The sequence below is a fragment of the Chelonoidis abingdonii genome, chromosome 22 (assembly GCF_003597395.2).
Source record: "Chelonoidis abingdonii isolate Lonesome George chromosome 22, CheloAbing_2.0, whole genome shotgun sequence".
Classification (NCBI taxonomy): Eukaryota; Metazoa; Chordata; order Testudines; family Testudinidae; genus Chelonoidis; species Chelonoidis abingdonii.
In genome coordinates, this window is record NC_133790.1 from 18,001,080 (window position 1) to 18,022,308 (window position 21,229).

General features: G+C 41.5%; 2 protein-coding genes across 4 annotated transcripts in view; both read left to right on the top strand.

Moving 5' to 3' along the window:
- The window catches only part of HIRA (histone cell cycle regulator), a 65,787-nt gene extending 59,232 nt beyond the window's left edge, over positions 1 to 6,555 (top strand). For both annotated transcript variants that reach the window (XM_032776999.2, XM_032777007.2), the window contains 3 exons: positions 1,762 to 1,925; positions 4,490 to 4,578; positions 5,582 to 6,555. In XM_032776999.2, coding sequence (XP_032632890.1) covers positions 1,762 to 1,925; positions 4,490 to 4,578; positions 5,582 to 5,698 — 370 coding nt within the window. In that variant the 3' untranslated portion in view covers positions 5,699 to 6,555. The remainder of the gene's footprint in view (positions 1 to 1,761; positions 1,926 to 4,489; positions 4,579 to 5,581) is intronic.
- A 9,581-nt stretch (positions 6,556 to 16,136) lies between these two features.
- PPIL2 (peptidylprolyl isomerase like 2) overlaps positions 16,137 to 21,229 on the top strand; it is a 152,780-nt gene continuing 147,687 nt past the window's right edge. The window contains exons 1-4 of one of the 2 annotated variants that reach the window (XM_032776982.2): positions 16,137 to 16,314; positions 17,871 to 17,920; positions 20,468 to 20,513; positions 21,132 to 21,194. In XM_032776982.2, coding sequence (XP_032632873.1) covers positions 16,283 to 16,314; positions 17,871 to 17,920; positions 20,468 to 20,513; positions 21,132 to 21,194 — 191 coding nt within the window. In that variant the 5' untranslated portion in view covers positions 16,137 to 16,282. The remainder of the gene's footprint in view (positions 16,315 to 17,870; positions 17,921 to 20,467; positions 20,514 to 21,131; positions 21,195 to 21,229) is intronic. The other variant, XM_032776988.2, reaches the window with a different exon arrangement.

A 21,229-nucleotide genomic window follows, 5' to 3' on the forward strand; every position in this document is an offset into this window, starting at 1 on the left:
TGTGTTCACTGATCAGCCAAGTGGACTGTTTCTGCTTCCTATACAGTCTAATTGCCTGGTGTTAATTTCTGTTGTGCTGTCTGGTTTCACTGTGAGTGAATGCTTGAATTACTTAGTTATTTTCAGAAATATCAGTGGGTTGGAGAGCTAATCTGTCAATCAGATTTGTACAGAGGGTCTGTTTAAGCCTTAGACTTTTGTAACCTTGTATCTGTTTAGCTCAGAGAATATTTGGGTAGTGAGAAGGTGGCTGCACACTATGCTTAATAATTCTACTTTTATAGTTCTTCCTTACCTGTAGGTGCAGTGTTTCTCATTTATATTGATAGAATATCACTTTGTTTATCTAAATTGGATTTCTTACATTTTGCATTGTGATTTTATAACTTACTTATTGGACCATCATCCCAAAAGTGGCGTGGTCTACAAGCTTCACCTTTGGTTTATTCAGTTATCTTTAGCTGGCTTATTCTGTGGAGTCTTTTGAGAATTTTAGGGAAGATTGGATGGTTACTTAGTGACTTGCTGCATATTTTTAACTTCTGATCACACCACCAGCGAATAGCAAGAGCCAGTGGAAATGTCCATTGACAGCTCAGGGGCTCATCTTTACCTGCTACTCACATCCCTAATTTCTAATTTATATACTCTCTCATAGCCAACTTTGATCTTATTTTACTAATTTTTTATGCCCACATGAGAGGGGCTGTAAGTAGGGTAATAGGACTTAGTTTCCTTCTTGCCTTTAAAAAAAAAAAAAAGTCAAGAAAATTAGGATTTAAAAATAGAAAGAATGGAAATAACAGTTTGGATTTATTTTGTAAAAAAGAAAATATCCAGATTAAAAATTAGTTAAGGTTTGTAAAGATGTTTTAGCTACTTCAAAAAGTAATTTTATTAGAACATTTTAGTTAACTTAAAAAAAAATTTCCAGCCTTTTCCAAAGACCATTTATAGAACTAGCCTTCATTTAGTTTCCTGGCTTTCACACTCCTCTGGGTGTGGTTTCAGGAGTGTTCTAAAGGGTTATATAAACATACAAGACGACAGCCCCTACCCTGGAGAGCTTACAATGTTAAAGACAAAAAACAGATGAAGGGAGGATGAAAGAAATGCAGCATATAAGCAAAGTGATCAGGATGATGATAGGAACTTACTGTGTTAGTTCCATTTTGTTCATTTTCTTATATATTTCATTTTATAATATAAAGGAAACTATATAAATTGAGCTTTGCTGTGGTGGAGGGGAGTTGTGCACCCTCAGGATTGAAGTGGGCAAGAGGAAGGGGTTATGGGAGTGGGGAGGAGAAAGGAGAGAGGTAAATGAGGAGGTGGTGGAGAACCCCAGTGGACAAGGGAAAGTGGGGTTGGGCACCTGAGAGGCTGCAGTGGTAGGAGAGGGATGAGTGACCAGGGAGAAGTGACCAATGACAATACAGTAAAATTCAGTTTCCAAGCTGAGTGAGTGATGATTTCAGGAGGCTGTGGAAGCTCCTATCAGTTACTGCCCCCCAGGTGGAATGTCTAAAGGGACTGGGGGATCACTGAACCTAGTGCCCTGGTGGGTCAGTCTGGGTCTGGTGCCAATGTAGACAGGTCCAAGGGTCTTTCCATCTGTTGGATGCAGAAGATTTATAGGCAGTGGCCTTTGGCAGTAGAGGTGCAAACTGGGAAAGCACCAAATATGTGAAAGACTGGCTTCTACACTAGGGGAATTTTTTTCTAATTGGTCTCTGACTTTGTGCCATGTTTGGTTTATAGTTCAGGAAGGCAAGCTGCAAGACTGTTCTCCATGCCTCATTTAGTACAACAAGAAACAACACTGGCTTACCTGGAGAATCAGATAGCAGCGGCACTTATGTTACAATCCAGTCATGAATACCGCCATTGGCTCCTTATCTATGCACGGTACCTAGTTAATGAAGGTGAGCTATGATATGCAGTGTTATTTCTTTGCAGCTCTGGTGGATTTTTCAGAACTCCCATATTCTCATTATGCGTCTGATGAAGTGGGTGTTCACCCACGAAAGCTCACGCTCCAAAACGTCTGTTAGTCTATAAGGTGCCACAGGATTCTCTGCTGCTTTTACAGATCCAGACTAACACGGCTACCCCTCTGATACTCATTATGTATGTGATTGTTCTCAGTGTCCTTTTGTTTGGCACCTCTGTGGTAATTCAAAAAATCAAAAAACTCCAGCGCATTTGCTTCCGAAGGTGGTCCATAGTGGAGGCTCTTTTGCCTGTATGTTAAATACAAATAGTGTATTGGGAGGAGAAGTGCCATCTCTGAATTTAAGTATAGAAGTACACATTGCTTAATAGATGAATTATCCTCCAAGATCTATATACTGTCCCCGATAGCAGCTGCTAGTGGATGCTGCAAGACCCTCATAAAGCATGTAATTTTTAAAAATACACCATGAGGAAAATTTATTCCTGACTCAATTGGTGATCACATTTTGTCCTGCAGCAGAGGAATTACTAACCCTTTGTGACTTTTATCATGGCTAATATAGCTGCAGAAGTTCTACTCTTATTCATGTAAATGTCTAAACTTTAAACAAAAATTCTGCTAATCTATTTAATGTAATAGCCTGCAGCCGTGAGTTACATAGGTTAATTTTTGTTTATGCAAAGAAGGGGATGGGGAATAACCTTCCATTTTGTTCATTTCCAATTTGAGTTTATTTTTGAGTATCTTCTTTTTCTACATTGTTAAATAAGGATAACTAACTAGCCTTCTCTGTCCCTTTCAGATTTTACAGCTCTCTAGCATATCTCCACTTCTCTGCTTTCCAAATTAAATGGTTCCCCTTATCTTAATTTCTCCTACATGGGACCTTCTCTTCACCCACATAACCATTTTAGGTATGGGAAAACTGTGGCAGAGGTGAAGTGGCTCACTTAGAACCACATACTGAATTACTGGCAGAATCAGAATCAAATTCAGGAGTTCTTGCCTCTCCGTCCCAAATTCAATGCACTAGATTACACTTCTCTAAATAAATGTGGTTCTCTCACTCCCTTCTTAACCAAGTTTAATATTTGAATCTGGATCTGTCCATAATGACACCTAGTTATTTTTCGAATAAGTTAAAACTAATTCAGGACCTAACTGGCAAATTGAAAAATATGCACTACATTAAACCTACTCTGAACATTCAATTTTGCTATCAGTGTTTTATGCCACTGCACTGTTCACCCAACTTCCAGATTAATAAATGCTGAAAGATGTAGATCATTGTATTGATCCTATATATTCCTATATAGATACCTAATTCCTTACCATTTTTTAAACTCTATTATAAGACTTTACCTCTCATCCTGTGATTACCAAATCACCTTAAGTACACTGCAAAATTGGGCTTCTGCCCTTTTTGTTACTTTCTGATGTAAAGTTATCTTGAAAAGTTTTTGTGTGTGTTTTTAAAGGTGTTCATCTTGGTTTTTTATCTGATAAATATAAAGAATGTCAAGTCTGGTCTTTTTAAGTTTTGCTGAAGGATCTTTAGTGAGGATCTGGAAGCATGATTATTGCAAACACTCTCACCTTAATACAAGAGGCAGGGATGTTGAGTCTTTATCAAAGACATCCTTTTTCCAAGCTGGTTTTAGATATTGGCATTAAATATGTGTTGTTAAAAAAAAAAGTTTTAAACAGACTTACTAAACATTTAATTCTCCTCTCAATTACTCAACTTTCAGTCTGACTTTTTTGTAGTGTCGTCATTTCAACAGTTACTGGAGTCTACCAGGGCAGCCAAGACATGTATAACATAAAAAACAAGCTGATGTTTTTTTGGGGGGTGGGTTCGGAAAGAAGGGGTGTCTTTCAGGTTGTATTTATAATAAAAAATGTGATAATCATACCATTGTTTTTCCTTTGTAGATCACTTTTAACAGCCTTTTTGAGGAGAACTGTAGATAAAACTTTTTGGAAGTTCTAGAATAAATCCACCAGCCTGTATTTATTTACTATTTTAATGTTTCAAATAATTCTTATTGGTTAGGGAGGAATAATTTACTTTTACAGAAATCATATTGGTTTGTCCTTATGTTGTTCTTGTCTAGATACTTGTAACTCTGTCTTAAATTATATGCCATTTATGTTGTGTAGTGCAGGGGTCGGCAGCCTTTCAGAAGTGGTGTGCTGAATCCTCATTTATTCACTCTAATTTAAGGTTTCGTGTGCCAGTAATACATTTTAATGTTTTTAGAAGGTCTCTTTCTATAAAAGTCTATAATATATAACTAAACTATTGTTGTATGTAAAGTAAATAAGGCTTTTAAAATGTTTAAGAAGTTTCATTTAAAATTAAATTAAAATGCAGAGCCCCCTAGACCGGTGGCCAGGATCCAGGCAGTATGAGTGCCACTGAAAACCAGCTTGCGTGCCGCATTCTGCACCCATGCCATAGGTTGCCTACCCCTGGTGTAGTGGGTATAATTTCATGTTTATGAATGTTTTATTTCTGGTAATTCTCAGGGTTTGAATATCGCCTACGAGAATTATGCAAGGATTTATTGGGTCCAGTCCATTACTCAGCTGGAAGTCAATGGGAATCAACAGTAGTGGTAAGTGCTGGTTTTTGTTTTTAAATAAAGTAGGGGAGACTTTTCTTTAGTGTATAAACTAGACAGTTTTAATTTAAATTACTGAATGTACTTTACATTTCCTCTCATAGTTTCTATTGGTAACATTTAAAAGAACACCTCCAAAGTTGAGAACCCAAAATTTGATCTACCCTTAAAAGTGTCATCTGATAGGTAATTTTCAGCTTTTATTTTAAAAGTTCACTGCTAGGGCTTTCATTGTTTTGGGGTTCCATGGTTTTTGTTTTTTTGTTTGTTTTTTGTTTTTTTAAAAAGATAGTTTTCACTTAACTTAAATACTGTTTCTAAAGCTGTGCCAGCATGGTGCTGATTCACAAGGAAGTAAGTAAATTCTATGAGCCAAGCCTTGACCAGCTACTGTTTCTTAAGGAAGAAGATATGTCTGCTTACTTTGTGTGACTTTTTTTAACTGGTGGGAAGGTTGATAGCCCTTTAGCCTCAAGTGTATTTCAAATTGAGTAGCAAGCAAGCAATCTACAAAGACTTTAATCACTGTGGAACCCCTTCCATTCTATACTTAATCCATCCTTTCCATTACCTAAATAGTAACCTCCTTTATTCTCTCTGGCACTGTATACAAACACTTAACAATTCCATTATCTCCACTGATGCTGTCTAACATACCTAATAGATGGAATAGGTTGCACCTTCAGTGCTCTCCATTCACTAGGCATGTACCTTTGAAAGGGCTGATATGCCAAAGAAACATGTGCCCTTCAAAGAACACTTCCACATTCTATCACCACATGGAAGCAGCAACAAGAACATTTAATATGAACTCCTAAAGACTTCATTATTATTATTATTGTTTTATTACTGTTGAAATCTAAATAACAGGAGGTGACACCAAATAAACAGCTCTCTAAGGTAAAGAGAGACCACACTAATCTTAAGTGAATCCTGTATCAAATACCTGCATTAATGATATAAAATAAATTTGAGGATTTTTGACGTTTTTGTGCAGGGTTTACGAAAGAGAGAGTTACTGAAAGAACTGCTTCCTGTCATCGGACAGAACCTCCGTTTCCAGAGGCTTTTCACAGAATATCAAGAGCAGCTAGACATCTTGAGAGACAAATAGTATTTCCCCAGATTTTCCCTGAAGGGCCTGGTCTAAGGGAAATTGCTGAACAGCATTAACCAGAGACAGAAGAGGAGAGAGCCCGGCCAGAATGGGACACTCCTGAAAGCGGCAGTACCAGAATGGCCCAACATCTTTCATGAGTGACAAGCTTTAGTTTCTAAAGAGCTCACCACGGCAAATGTGAAAATGAATGGAGGAGCTGGACCTATTTTCCAAGTGGAATTTGAACATCAAAGCTGTGGCCTGTGTTCCTACAGAAGGTTGTGGATCTGTACTTCAGGGGGGTCCTTTTGGGTCTGGATCTCATTGTGATATCAAGAAGACTAGCTGAGAAGAGTTTGGGGATTTTTTTGGATGTTCTGTGAAAAGCACAGTACTTCAGAGTACACTGAGCAGCGTATTAACCCTGTTCAGGGTTTTTTGCCTGAGGATTGATTGAGGCTCAACACTATATTGAATTAGATGAATGAGCCATATAAAAGAAATTTCATAAAATGTTAAGGTATTATGCAGCCAATAGACTCAAACCTGTGAATATAATTATAAAAGGCTGTTCTAACACAAGGACTATTTTTGTACTAGAATTTGCTAACTTGTAATATGGAATTTTATTTGGCCAATAATCAGGATTTCCCTACAAGTAGCCTTGTAGGAAATTTAACTCTAATTATGACAGCTATGTTGCTGAATAATTGTACCAAAATTAACCTGTCATCATCTGGTTTTTAATTTTTAACTGTTTGTAAAGGAGAGATTTTTGGGGGTGGGGGGAATCAAAGAGGGTGGCTCTTTTTGTATGTACAAAAATAAATGAACACTGCATTGGATTAAAAAAAAGATGGCCTTGCTCTGGATATTCATGTCTTCTTGTAACAGCATTAAACAGTAATACAGGTTAAATCATCTTAAATGTGTATAGAAATCAATATTGAACTAATGTTATCTGGGTGATCTTTTCTCTCCAAGTACCAGAGTAGTACATATTAACACTGATTTTACTGTAGTGATCTAGAACCTTGTTTTTGTAACTACTACAACTTCAGGTAGCGTCCCTATAGGTACTCTACTTGAGGCGTGCATGTGCACCTTCAGTCGGAAGATTTCAGTGGCAATACCTGTTCGTCTTGTGCATACACCATGTGCATTCTTGTGTCCCGTACCAAGGATATATGGGAAGATACTACCGATTCTAAGCACTTGACTAAGAAGGAAGTACACTTTTCGTCTTCCACGGCCTCATCGGTAGCTAGACCATCAGTACAAGTGGAACAGTGAGTCCAGCCTTTGGTACCTCACACCTCTATGACTGGCACTCATCAGGTCACTGTGTTGGCTCACCCAATACCGCAAGAGTTCAGGTTCTCAACGGTACTCCTGCTTATTTACGAGGCAGCTGAGTCTCCTCTGAGTTCAAGACTTCTGGTACCACAACCAATTTTATCCCTACTATTTCACCATTCTCCAGGACCACCTGCCTCCCCAGTACTCGACACCTTCTGAAAGATGGTTGATTACTCCTCCATCCCCCAACTCCACCAGACTATGAAAGGGAGTTCTTCAGACTCCCAGATTTCTATGCAGGGTTCTTCTGACTGCCTACCTACATTTGTTTAGCCAGAACCTGGACTGTTTAGGAACACTTCCAGGCTTCTACCATCAAAGACCGCCAAACATCCACCTGGTACAACTAACCCTGGATGTGCCCACCATTCCCATATGGTCCTCCCTAGTGGGCATACTGGGATCCCTAGGCTATTTACCAGCAACTGGTTTCTGAAGTGCACACTACTTATGTAGATCATCCCAGGGAACATTCTTCAGCTCCTTCTGTTTCTCATAAACAGTCTCCAGTGAGGATACATTTGAGGACCAAGAAAGGAGAGCTGACGAGGAGGCTGTTCCACATTCTAATATTTCTTCTTCTTCCCCAGTTGAAGTTGTCATCCCCTTCACCATCTCATGATGATTTCAAATACACCTCTACCCCAATATAACATGACCTGTTATAACACACATTCAGATATAATGCAGAAAAGCAGTGCTCTGGGGGGCGGGGCTGCGCACTCCGGTGGATCAAAGCAAGTTCAATATAATGTGGCTGCACCTATAACGCAGTAAGATTTTTTTGGCTCTCAAGGACAGCATTCTGTCGAGGTAGAGGTGTAATTTCAAGATTTAATGAAGAGGGCAGCAGACATCCTTCAGATCTCATTAGAAGAACTGCAGGAGACGCAGCACAAATGGCTCGACATCTATGCACCATCGTCAGCCTGGGTAGCCCTCTCTGTAAATTAAGCACTATTAGAATCTGCCAAGTCTATCTGCAGACTCCTGGTACTGCACCCCCTGTCAGCTAAAAGACCACTGGAAAAGTATTGTCCCAGCTAGGGGCTTGAGTTTTTATTTTCCCACCCCACACCGAATTCTTTAGTCGTGAATGCAGTGAATGAGCATCACAGACAACACCATTCAAAGACTACATCTAATGACAAGGAGCACAAACTCTTGAACCTTACTTTTCTGCTACTCCGCAATTCCAATTGCTAATAATCAGGTGATTCTGGCAAAATATAATCACATTAATTATACAAAGTTTACCTCTTTTATTAAATATCTGCTACAAGAGCACAAAACAGTTTCAAGCCATCATTGCAGAAGAGCAGCTCTTGGCTAGAACAATGCTGCAAGCTTCTCCATGTGTGGCTGATATGGCAGCTCGTTCCAATGTTATGGTTATAGTAATGCACAGGGCATCATGACTTCACTCCTCATGATTTACCTGTGATGTCCAGAACTTCCCTTTTCATGATCCAGAGTTATTCAGTGACAGCACACATAATGACAAACAGGGACAATGTGAACTATATAAACTGGCAAAGAGGAGCGAGACCCCCTTCCCTCTCTGCTAAGGCCATGAAATTTTGGAACTCATGCATAGGCCTCGATGTCCTGATCTTGGCAGTCTACCTACCCGGTCTCCAAAACACCATAGCCAACAACCTTAGTAGGCACTTCACTCAGGATTACGAGTGGGAACTAGACAAATCTTTAGATATTTCTTACCTGGGGATTTCTGAAAACAGATCTTTTTGCCACCATAGCTGATCAGAAGTCTGAGCAGTTCTGTTCAAGGGGAGGCTTGGGTCACTTCTCTCTGAGGATGCCTTTTTTCTTCTTCAAGGCGAAGAATCTCCTAGATGCATTTCCGCTGCTGCCAGTGATCCTCAGGGTCCTAAACAGAATCAGTCAGGACAAAGCCAGGATCATCTTGATTGGATCAACCTGGCTGAGACAGATGGTTTCCTTACCTTCTTCACCTCTTTTTCTGACCAACCATTGATCTTCTGCTGATGCCTAGTCTTTTCTCACACCGGACTCAGGAAATGTCCATTAACCCACCCTGAACCTGCTGCAGCTCAAGGCCTAGTAGGTAGATGGTTCTCAGAGTAAGAACTGTCTTGGTACACAGAGATCCAGGAGGTTCTGCTGAACAGTAGAAAAGATTCTACCAGAAAGACTTATCTTCAGGAATGGAAAAGGTTTTTCCACTCTTGTGCTCATTGTAGTTTGTCTCCTATTGATGCTCCCATCTCTGAGCTGTTAGGATACTTATTAACCCTAAAGAAAGGAGGACTTTCTTTGAGTTCCATTAAAGTTCAACTAGCTAGCATTACAGTATTCCATTCTCCAGCACAAAGCTTCTTGGTATTTACTAACCCTGCAATGTTAAGATTTACAAATGGTTTATTGAACCTCTTCCATAATGTTAGACACCCTACTCCCTCCTGCGACTTAAATTTAGTTCTCAATGCTTTGATGAAACCACCCTTTGAGCCGTTAGCAATTTGCCCGCTTCTGAATCTTTCCATGAAAACCCCACTCCTAGTGGCTAGTATCTCTGCCGGAAGGGTTGGAGGACTCGACATATTTCAGCGTTGAGTCTTCATTCACAATGGCCTCTTAATGAGTGTTCTCTCTCAACAGGATCTAAGTTTAGTTATAAATAAATCTGCACAGAAGGGGAAAAAGTAAAATTTGTGTTCTCTGGGTTCTTTATGATTTTATAAAGATAATCTGAAAGGCTTAAAGTTTTTTACAAGAGAGTCTTCTCCTGTTTGTTTCTTAGATTACAAAATATTCAGGTTTTGTCTCCTTTGTTTTTCTTAGAAGTCTGTGGATGACTGGAGCACTAGTAGGATTATGATCTCAGATTCCAAACAATGAAATCTGATTAAATGAGAGGAAAGTGATTTTTATTCTGGTGGTTTGGTCCTTTTTTGGGGGGAGTGAGGGGAGAAAATATTTATATTCAACACCATGTATTTGAGGTAAAAAAAATTCTTGCTCCATTTCTCTGAGTCCTCTAAAGCAGTGGTTCTCAACTAGGGGTACGTGTACCCCTAGGCGTACACACAGAGGTCTTTCAGGGGTACATCAACTCGTCTAGATATTAGCCTAGTTTTACAACAGGCTACATAAAAAGCACTAGTGAAATCAGTGTAAACTAAAATTTCATACAGACAATGACTTGTTTATACTGCTCTATATACTGTACACTGAAATGTAAGTACAATATTTATATATAATTAGGTGGTAAAAGTGAGAAAGTAAGCCATTTTTCAGTAATAGTGTGCTGATTTTGTAAGCAGGTAGTTTTTAAGTGAGGTGAAACTTGGGGATATGCAAGACAGATCAGAGTAGTGAAAGGGGTACGGTAGTCTGGAAAGGTTGAGAGCCACTGCTCTAAAGGAGGAGGTGTCCAGCAAAATAAAGGAATAGTAGATTTGACATTCCTGATATTTTTCTGCTTAAAAAAAATCAAGCAGGGAAGGGTGGAGAATAAAACCCTTCAGGCCTGATTTATACATGATATACAATCAAAATGGGGTAAAATCATTATTTCCCTTTGTAGGTTTCCTTTCAAAGCAATTCTGGAACCACTTTTTGAACCACTGCTACTGTGTTTGTAAGATTGCTCACTGAGCTCTCAATATTTAGTGGCCATAATTCTGGCCTGAAGAGCAAGAAGTGGGTGGCTTTCTGTAAATCTGATCTAACATGCAGGTTTTTTTCTAAAATGCTTGTTGCATTTTCCCATGGATTCACTCTCAAATACCAGTTCCAATTCTCAGTCTTGATTTCTCCCTCTGCAGCTGTTGTGTGTGAGGAAGGAGAGGTGTGTACTGTCCCATATTCCTTCAAATAGTTTGTTTATTTTCAGATCATTTTTTAAATTTTATTTTTTGACTGCACACTTTTGGAAACGCTGAAGGCTGCTATATGCCCAGTGAGAACTGCCATTCACAGATCTAGCTGAGTACTTGGGGAAATGTCCTTGCCTGGAATCATAATCACAAACTTCAATAAAAAAGGTGCATTTGAAGATTAACATAAATACCGAACAAACGTGCAGATAACTGTATATCTTCTATAGAAAGTCACTGATGTAAAAACAACAATGTAAAAATACATTGAAATGGGAAATTTCCTTCTGTCTGTTTTTGCACCTTTTGGAAATCTCTCTGATCTCTGCAGACATTCTTTTGGAGTTTGCCTTAGTAGTTGTGGCTACTGGCTATTAGCCCAGCAGCCATGAGAGTAGCTTTTTGTAAAAAATAACAACTTGGATTTGTGTGGAAATCAGTAAAGAAATTATTAAATATGTCTTAATATAACTAACTTGAAAAATTAAATGGCTAACACATGAACAGATAGGAGAAAATTAATCTACCTTAAGGTATGCAGTGGCAGGGGTCTAAGTTGGATGTTAGGAAAAACTATTTCACTAGGAGGGTGGTGAAGCACTGGAATAGGTTACCTAGGGAGGTGGTGGAATTTCCTTCCTTAGAGGTTTTTAAGGTCAGGCTTGACAAAGCCCTGGCTGGGATGATTTAGTTGGGGTTGGTCCTGTTTTGAGCAGGGGGTTGGACTAGATGACCTCCTGAGGTCCCTTCCAACCCTGATATTCTGTGATTCTGTATGTGCCTAATGCTCATTCATGGGAATTTAATGTAGGAATCAAGACAATAGTCTTCAAAGTGGAAAAATCTGAACAGGGTCAATGTTGTGGCAGCATATGAAACAATCTGGAAACAGGAAATTTAAAGGTTATATATTTATCAAAACCAAACCTAAATCTATACAGCTTTAGAATTTTGAGGTGTTTAAGATCCAGAACTTTATCTGTTGGCTTAGGGCTTTCTATGCTAAAGGTTTTACTCAGTACTGAAGGTGAACCTCCCATGTACGGTACATTTACTGCTGAGCCTAGCATCTGCGGTCTTTACAAATTCTTGAGACATAGCTTGAGAGACTGTCAAGTAGTTTGGGGCCAAAACTAATCAAGTTTTTATATGTTTTAAGGCCTGTTTTCTGGGGTTTATCATCTTCAATACATAAATAGCTTTTATGAATCCATTATTTGGTTGAAAATGGGGAAAAAAATACCCACACAGCTATGTAGGATCTAAGGTATTCAATACACTGAGCATATGTTAATTGAAAACAATCCCGAGAGCTATGCTCACCCTGGCTACCAATGAGGAAATAACTGAATTGGATCTGTGGGAGAAGAAAATTAGAGGAAGTAATTCAATGTTAAGAGTTCTAAGAGGGTGTCAGATAATGCAGAGTAAAAATTAAACTAATTTTTAAGAGTGCCTCTGTGTCCTTTTAATTTACTAGATCATAATTTTGTATTGTTAGTCAACCATTGATCAGGGATTGTCTGAAATTTGCTGTCATTTTTGTTAAATTTTAATTCTCAAACTACAAATTGTTTATGTACAAAAATTTCAAACATTTTCATTTTTAGATTCAAAAGATTTTTTTGGAAATCAAGAAATTGTTTTTAACTCTGAATGTAACTATAGAAGTACGATAAATATGACAAAGGTGATATGAGCACTAGTAATCTATACGCTATAGAAGTGGGCTGGCAAATGACTGCGGCCAACTTGTAAAAAGTACAGATTGACTTCATTCTGAACTAGACTATAGGAGGTGAGCTGGAAACGATGTTTCCTTTAAACAAGTAGAAGTCTCCTATCTTTCAATACTGCTAATATAAGAAAATTTGTGACAAAGTTCTGAGCATTTCTTAACATTAAAAGGTAAGAAAACTTGTCTGAAAACAAAGATCACACATTCAGTTAATGGTAAATCACTAAATTACAGAGCACAAACACTTTAATGTTTAACTCAGTAACAAGCTACCATAATTATGCAAGAATGAATTGATTAGATAGAGGAAAACCACAGAACTGGATTAAGGAGACCAGAGATCTGTTCTTGGCTCCTCAACAAACTTCCTGTGAGGCATTATTTAGGTTACTTAGCCTCTGGGCCTCATTTCCTCATAGGTAAAAAGAATAATACTTACAGGATCTTCTTCACAGGTGTCCAGATAAAATAAATGTATGAATGTTTCTGAAATACATTGGAGATGCTCTACTCTAATTTTAGGTATTTCTAAGGCAACACAGGTTGGTATCTAAATGCCTATTTAATCTTGGAAAGAACGCAAAGTATTATAGTAATGATGTGGATTTTGGTGGGTAAATATCCTGTAAGTATGTTTAATCGTATGTTGTTGTGAGTTGCAGTGGGTTGTACATATAGACTAACACGTACAAGTTAGGCTTTCACCACATGATGCTTACCCAATAATTAAATAGCTACTAAGAAAATGATGAGGAATTGTGAAACTCAATATTTCATTGAAAGATGTTAATCTGGCATTCAAGTCTTTCCTCAGTAGTGCATATTTAGTAATTAATTTATTGCATTTCTTTTAGAATACGTAGATTTGGATGCAAGGAAGTAACTTGATCACAACTAACTAGCATTTTAAATCAGTCCTATGAATGTAAAAAGAAATGTTAGAGAGAGAGATGTTTCCTGTATCACAAACCAGCTATAAGAGATGACACAAAATTCTTTAGAAAACGCACCCTATAAGTGAATCTGACCAACTGTTATAAGTACATGCTGCAGCTGGAGGACATAAGGTACAGCACAAACTTCAGTATGTTATGTGGGATTTGGTGGAATATATGTCAGCACCTTAGGCTTGCTAACCGTCTAATCCAGGGGTCGGCAAACTTTCAGAACTGGTGCAACAAGTCTTCATTTATTCACTCTCATTGAAGGTTTTGCGTGCCACTAATACATTTTAATGTTTTTAGAAGGTCTCTTTCTATAATCTATAACTAAACTTGTATATAAAATAAATAAGGGTTCTAAAATGTTTAAGAAGCTTCATTTAAAATTAAATGAAAATGCAGAGCCCCCCAGACCGGCGGCCAGGACCCAGGGAGTGTGAGTGCCACTGAAAATCAGCTTGTGTGCTGCAGCTTGCTTACCCCTGGTCTAATCACACAAATGCAAAACCCTTGCTGGCCCCCTGCCCCTTCTCCGAGGACATGCCCTACTCACTCCATTTCCTCCCCCAAACACCCCCTTTCCCTCTCTTCACTCATTTTCACCAGGCTGGGGCAGAGGTTTGGAGTGTGGCGGGGGGTCTGGGCTGATCCTGGGGTAGGGGGTTGGGCACAAGAGGGAGTGCAGAGTGCAAGCTCTGGGAGGGAGTATGGGTGCAGGAGGGGGCTTGGGGTTGGGGTGACGAGTGCAGGCTTTGGGAGGGGGCTTAGGGCTTGGGCAGGCGGGTTGGGGTGGGGGTGTGGGCTCTGGCTGGGCCGTACTTACCTCAGGTGGCTCCTGGTTAGCTGCATAGCAGGGCACCCAAATTAAATGGGACCAGGTGGCTCTGTGCTGCATCTGGAAGTAGCCGGTGTGTTCCTGCAGCTCCTGGAGAGGGGGCTGGGGGCTTCTGCACGTTGCCCCTGCCTGCAAACGCAGGCACTGGCCCCACAGCTCCCAGGATTGGCCACAGTTCCTGGACAATGGGAGCTGTGGCTTGGTGCCCAGGGCATGGGCAGTGCACAGGGGCTACAGGGCATGCCAGTTGCTTCCAGGAGTGGCAGGGAGCCTCCCTTAGCCCTACTGCTCAGCCAGACTTTTAGCGGTCTAAAATCTCCCCGGGTTGACTTCAGTAGCCTCGGGGAGATAGAGCCCAATTCTGGGAAACTCCCAGCGAAATGAGGAAGGTTGGCAACCCTACAGCACCTACATACGAGGGTGACAGCTATGTTAGAAATGCAAATACCTCACAAACTGCAAATTCAAATTGGAAAGCAGTTTAGGGAGTGGGAGGAGGCGCATCTGCTTGACTCTGAAGATAAATAAATACTGAAAACTGAATTCTAGTCTACATTACTTTGAGTCAGGCTGGGCTTGGAATAGCTGTTATGGATTCTATAATTAACATATTTTAAAAGTATCCTTCACTTTTGAAGTAATGATTTTTGTGGAATAGTGAAAAACTGACCAGAGTTTGAGCTGCAATGGGAAAGCTTTGCTACGATGAAGGCGAACAAAGAAAACAGGAGCTTGGGTTTATGATATGAGTGAGGTGTCTGTTGGCCAACACAAGCTTTGTTTTGTTTGTGAAAGCAGGTTTTAATGTTCCACTAATCTCCTTATCCCCTAAGCCAAAGTTTCCAAAGTCAGCCCATAAAGCAAACCTCATTTTAGGACAAGCCGCTAAAGAGTATGACAGCTGGGGTAGAGGGGAAGGCTAGGCCAACCTCCAGCTGTAGAGTTGACCCCAGTTTGGGCTATTTCCACTTATTGCCTAATTTTCAAAGAAAACGCCATCCAGCACTAAGCTTCTGTAGGTGGAGCTTAATGCAGGACGATGGTTTGAGCTTCGGGGGAGTGGTGTACAGCTGGTGTGCGAGTTGAGTGTGGGCTTACGGTGGGAAACTAGATTCAGCTTTATACCATGGAGAGAGTAAATCTCTCTCCTCTTAGCATTTTCTCTTCAATCTCCACGCACGGTTTTGCGTTCTGCCAACACATTCATTTTTCTCTCCTGTTTGTTATGCTGTCCTTGTTTCGTTTTTACAGCTACTTTAGTGAGCTCTCTCTACCTTTTCATAACAGCAACGGTTTAACAGTTGTTATATTAATAGGATCGACAGCTGGACAGAAGAGGTTTGTGTTTTCTAGAAATAGCCCCCCGTCCCCTTCCTTCGCTCCATTGCCCTGTGGTTTGGAAACTACACCAGGCTCTTGCCTCTCCTCGATTACTGTCTGTCTCACGAGCAGGGCTGCTTCTCCAGCCTGAAGGAGAGAGTTCAGACCTAGGTCACAGCGGGTGATGCTCAGCTGCGAGTATCTGCACTGCCTGGCTCCTAGCTCCGGTCCCTTGCGCACTGCAGCCCAGGTGCCCCTTCTGCCAGCCTTGCAGACTCGCTGTGCCAGGACACAGAACTCTCTCCAACAGCCAGAGGAGGGGTAGAAGGAGCTGCCGGAACGGTACGGGGGGCGCCCTGGTTCTCCGGGGGGGCCAGTTTAGCGGCGCACGCCGATCTACCGGAAGTCGCTGTGGTGCTCGGGAGAGCCGGCTTGGCCCTTGAGGAGCCCGGCGGCCGGAGCTAGGTGGTCCGCCCCAGCTTGGGGTCCCCCCTGTTTGAAGGGGGCGCGTCTCCTGTGCCGGGGGGAGTTGGAGCCGCCGCCATGGGGAAGAGGCAGCACCAGAAGGATAAGATGTGAGTGGGGGGGGGGGGGAGACTGTCCTGGCGGGGCTCGGCCCGCGGGCCCTCTGCCATGGCCGGCCCCGTGGAAGCCGCTCGGGGAAGGTGGCCGGGCCTGGTTTCCCCAGCCGCCCCGCCCAAGCTGCTGCATCCCGGCGCTTCCCGCCCTGCGTTACAGGCGCTGGGTGTCGAGCCGGCGCCCCTCCGCCCGGGAGAGCCTAAAGCCCTTCGCAGAGCCTGTGCGTGCAGCGCTGCCCGAATAGGCCGCGGGGGGGTCCTCTGAGCCAGTGGCCGCCAGAGCCGACCCCTTCCTCTCCCACGTAGGTGCTGCATGGGTAGAGCAGGCTGGCCCAGGGTCTCGGCCAGTGGTTCTCAAACTTTTGTATCTGCGATCCCTTTTGCAGAGCAAGCCTCGGAATGAGATCTCTTTAAATTAAAAGCATTTATATATATTTAACACCATTATAAATGCTGGAGGCAAAGCAGGGTTTGGGGTGGAGGCTGACAGCTCACAAACCCCCATGTAATAACCTTGCGACCCCCCGAGAGGTCCTGACTCCCAGTTTGAGAACCCCTGGTCTGGGCACAATCCAATGAATGACGACGGTTCATTGAAAAAATCTTCAGGTTTAAAAGACACTCAAGCTTTGTCGACACTGGCAAGCGAAAGACAAAACTTTTGTTGTTCAGAGGTGTTTAAAGAAACCCTCCCCCTGCTTGTTGTGGGTGAAAGTTTTTTGTCCGCAGGAGAGAGCTCTCCTGCATACAAATCAGTGGTTACCCTGCACGCCTTTTAGTGGCACGGGTGTAGCGGCGTAGTCATGTCGCTAAAAGCTGTGTAGTGTAGGCACAACCTTAGAGCTTGTCTACATGGGGACATCTGGGAAAGTTAATACAAATTAACTAAAGATGTGAATTTGAAGTTACACCATGTAAATCTGCATGTCAACAGAACACCCTCATTTACTCAGAATTAGAGTGGCCTTAATTTGGATTACTGGCCTTTACTCTCCCAGGTTCAGAAGCTGCTAGATAGGATCAAGAGCTTGTCTGGTTTACAAATACTGTGTGCAAGCTCACAGTTTGGGCATGGGTTGGGATATCTGTATTACACAATTAAAAAAAAAGATTTGGCTGGGAAAATACGAAACAACAGCTGTATTAGGGAGCTGTGGGTCAGCCTTGGTCCTTTAGCTCCCAAGGCACAGTTCCCTGATTTAGTTGTGGAATTATGCTTTCCCATCTATGGTGACAATAAAATAAAATCGTGTTATAACATGGATGTTACTACCTCTGTTAGGATATGGTGACAGCACACTCTTGTTTTCTTCTTATTGTGGTATTGCCCAAAGGCCCTGTTCTGGATATTAGGAAGACCAAGGTGTGACACCTAGTATCAGAGTTGGTTAATACTGGGTGAAGGTGTGAAAAAGTCAGGTAACTAAGAATGTTTAACATCTCTTATTAATAGAACTTTTTAAGTTGGAAAAGTCATCAATTTCTCCTAAATATAGTTAGTGTTGTAGTGTGATGTTTTGAGCATTAACTCCCCCCCCCCCTTTACTTTTTAGGTACATAACATGTGCGGAATACACACACTTTTATGGAGGAAAGAAATCAGGTAAATGGTTTAAAGTTGCTGTGTTTTCTTTCTATATTAATTCTTGTGACTGTTTCTATATTTAATGTGTATGTTCGCACTTCAGTGTTGATGTCTCCTTCCCCTTGCTTCCTTATTCTGCTCTCTTCGAAGTTGTGAATGACCTTCTCTTGGCTAAGTCTCAAGGCCTACTTGCCATGTTACCCCCTTCTCCTTTCTGCTGCCTTTGAGCTTGTTGGCTGCTCTCTCCTTCATCATGTCCTATCTTCCTTGGTTGTATCCTCTCTTGGATCTTGCTCTACTTTTCCAACCATGCATGCAGTGCCTCTTTTTCTCTGTTTACCCTCTTTTTTTGCTGGAATCTTTCAAGGTGCCATTCTAGCCCTCTTTTCTTCTCCCTCTATGCCCTGTCCCCTGGTTACCCCATGTGTTTGTTGTACATCAGTTTACTTATCATTTCTACATCAACGACTTTCAGATATCCTTCTCCACTCTGGGCTTGTATCCCTTTCCTCAGTCTTGCACTTCCCTCTGTTGTTGTGAAGTACCATCCTGGATAGTTCACTGCCATCTCAATCTCAGCATCACCACATTGGAGCTCCTCCCAAACCCAGTCCAGTTCCTGCCTTCTCAGTTGGGGTTAACAACTCCACCATCCTTGTAGTCGCAGTGGGGTCCTGATACCTGTAGCCTGGGTGTTATATTTGACTCCACCTTCTTTCTTCCATCACAGTCAGGCTTTGGCCAAACCCTGTCACCTTTTCTTCCACAGAATATGAAAATCTCACCTGTTTCTCTCCTATAACTAAATCACTTGTCCACATCCTGAGCATCTTCCGCCTACACTTGTCGTCTCTTTTCAGGTCTCTAATGCTAACCTTGTCCACAAATCCAAAATGCTGTCGTTTCAACCATGTCATCGCCAGCTTCACCTTTGAGTGTCTTTAGTAGTCTCACATTATATTGTCCATCAAACCTAAACTCCCTGTCTTTCCCTTCATGGCCATGCGTCACATCTCTTACCTGGTCTCATCCATTCTTTCCCCCACCCCTTCCAAGTGTCGAAGCATTTGATGTCAGTGTAGACCTCATTTGTTTCTTTTTCCCATAGGCATCTCCACCCCTTCTTTCAGACTGCCGTTCATGCTCGGAGTGCCCTCCTCAAACTTATTTACAGTAACTCCTCACTTAACGTTTTAGTTATGTCCTGAATAATGCGACTTTAAGTGAAACGATGTTAAGCGAATCCAATTTCCCCATAAGAATTAATGTAAATGGGGGGTGGGGATAGGTTCAAGGGAATTTATACACACACACACACACACACAGAGTATAAGTTTTAAACAAACAATTTAATACTGTACACAGCAATGATGTTCGTGAAGCTTGGTTGAGGTGATGAAGTCAGAGGGTGGGATATTTCCCAGGGAATGCCTTACTGCTAAATTATGAACTAGCATTCATCTGAGTCCTCAATGGTTAACACGTTGTTAATGTAGCCTCACACTCTACAAGGCAGCACCAATGGAGGGAGGGGAGACAACATGGCAGAGGGAGACACACACCCTGTGTGTGTGTGTGAGAGAGAGAGATGCGCATTTCCCCCTTTAAGTACACTAACCCCACTCTGAGTACACTGCCTTTTGTCGGAGCCCTGTCCTGTCCCCATCCCTGCTCTACGGATGGGGAAATCGGGGCGGGGGGGGGGGGAAGGAGCCCCCTCTCCCTGCCTCCTGCACAGCAAGCAGGAGGCTCCCAGGAGCAGCTCCAAGGCAGAGGGCAGGAGCAGCACATGGCAGTCGGGGGAGGGACAGCTGAACTGCGGGCAATTGATAGCCTGCTGGGTGGCTACTGCACAGGGAACTTAAGGGAGTGGGGAGCTAATGGGGGGGCTGCTTTTCCACCCTGGTTCCAACGCCCCCCCTCGCCCCCCCCCCGCTAGCTGCAACGGGCTGCTCTTACTGCAAGCAGTGGACAAAGCAGGCAGCTGCCAAACAACATTTTAAGGGAGCATTGCGCAGCTTTAAACGAGCATGTTCTCTAATTGATCAGCAACAAAACAACTTAACCAGGACGACTTTAAGTGAGGAATTACTGTACATGGTACATTTGACAGCTCTTTGTGTATTGTCAGTTTCACTTTCCCCCTTTATAGTTAATTAAATTCCCTTGTTGTCAGTGTGGATTTTAAAAAGAGAGAAGGAAGAGATTAAAAAAAGAAAAGGATAATGTGGTTGTAAAACCATAAAAATTGGGGGAGGGGGGAAACGGGCCAAGGAGTATCTCAACTACTTTAAAAGCGTGCCTTTTTCTAATTCTTCCGGTGTCATTTGTGGTGCAGACTTGAGGTTTGCACTGCACTTGTTTGTGAAGTTTTGATTTTTGTTACTGTTTCACAAGATTTAGACTATTTGTCTTTGTCAGGAGCAAATTACTACCTGACATATAAAAAACAGTAATTTCCAAATATAGATCACGTAGGATTAATAGTAAGTATCAGAAGCACTTTTACTGCCCCAAATACTCTGGATTTATGAAAGTTATTTTACTTTTTGTTTTTGTAAACAGATATTCCACAAGCAAATTTTAGACGTTTATCTTTTGATCACTGCAGGTAAGATATAAAAAAAATCTATTTTGTCTTGAGTCCTTAACCAGATCATGTTTCCTGTAGTGGTAGATAGAGCAGACAGACATCAGGGAAAGTAACTATCGTTCCTTAATGTGACACCAACAAAATTTCATTGAGGATTGACATTTGTTTTGACCGCATGAAGCCCAGTGTCTGAGAGATTGTATGTAGTAACTGTAAAGTTCAAAAGGAATATATAAACTGTAAAATTTGTGAACAATTAACATGCAAAGTTCAAATAAGTTCATACTTATAAAATTCTAGACTTGATGCTCATATTGTTCCCCTTCACTGTGTTTTATATCCTTGATCTGTCCTGCATCACTTAGAGCCAATGATTAAGTTGCCTTTCACATCTTAGTTCTTTGTGCTTAGAATTTACTTCTTGCTGATGAAACACAGATGCTAGAATGAAAGAAATGAAGTTGCAGTATCAGTAAGTTCCACATAGTCAGATGTAAGTTGCAAGGCTCACTTTATGTTCACTGATGTAGACATGAGTTTAGGGCTCAAAGAGAAGCTAATGATGTTTGCTAGTTTAGTATTGTGACTTTCCAGGTGACATTGATAAATCTGAAATAAATGTGTACTTTTCCCTAGTTTATCTCTGCAACCATTCGAATATCCAGTTTGCACACCAGATGGAACAGTCTTTGATTTGCTGTAAGTCGTTCACTTCCATTTTTATTTTCTTTGTT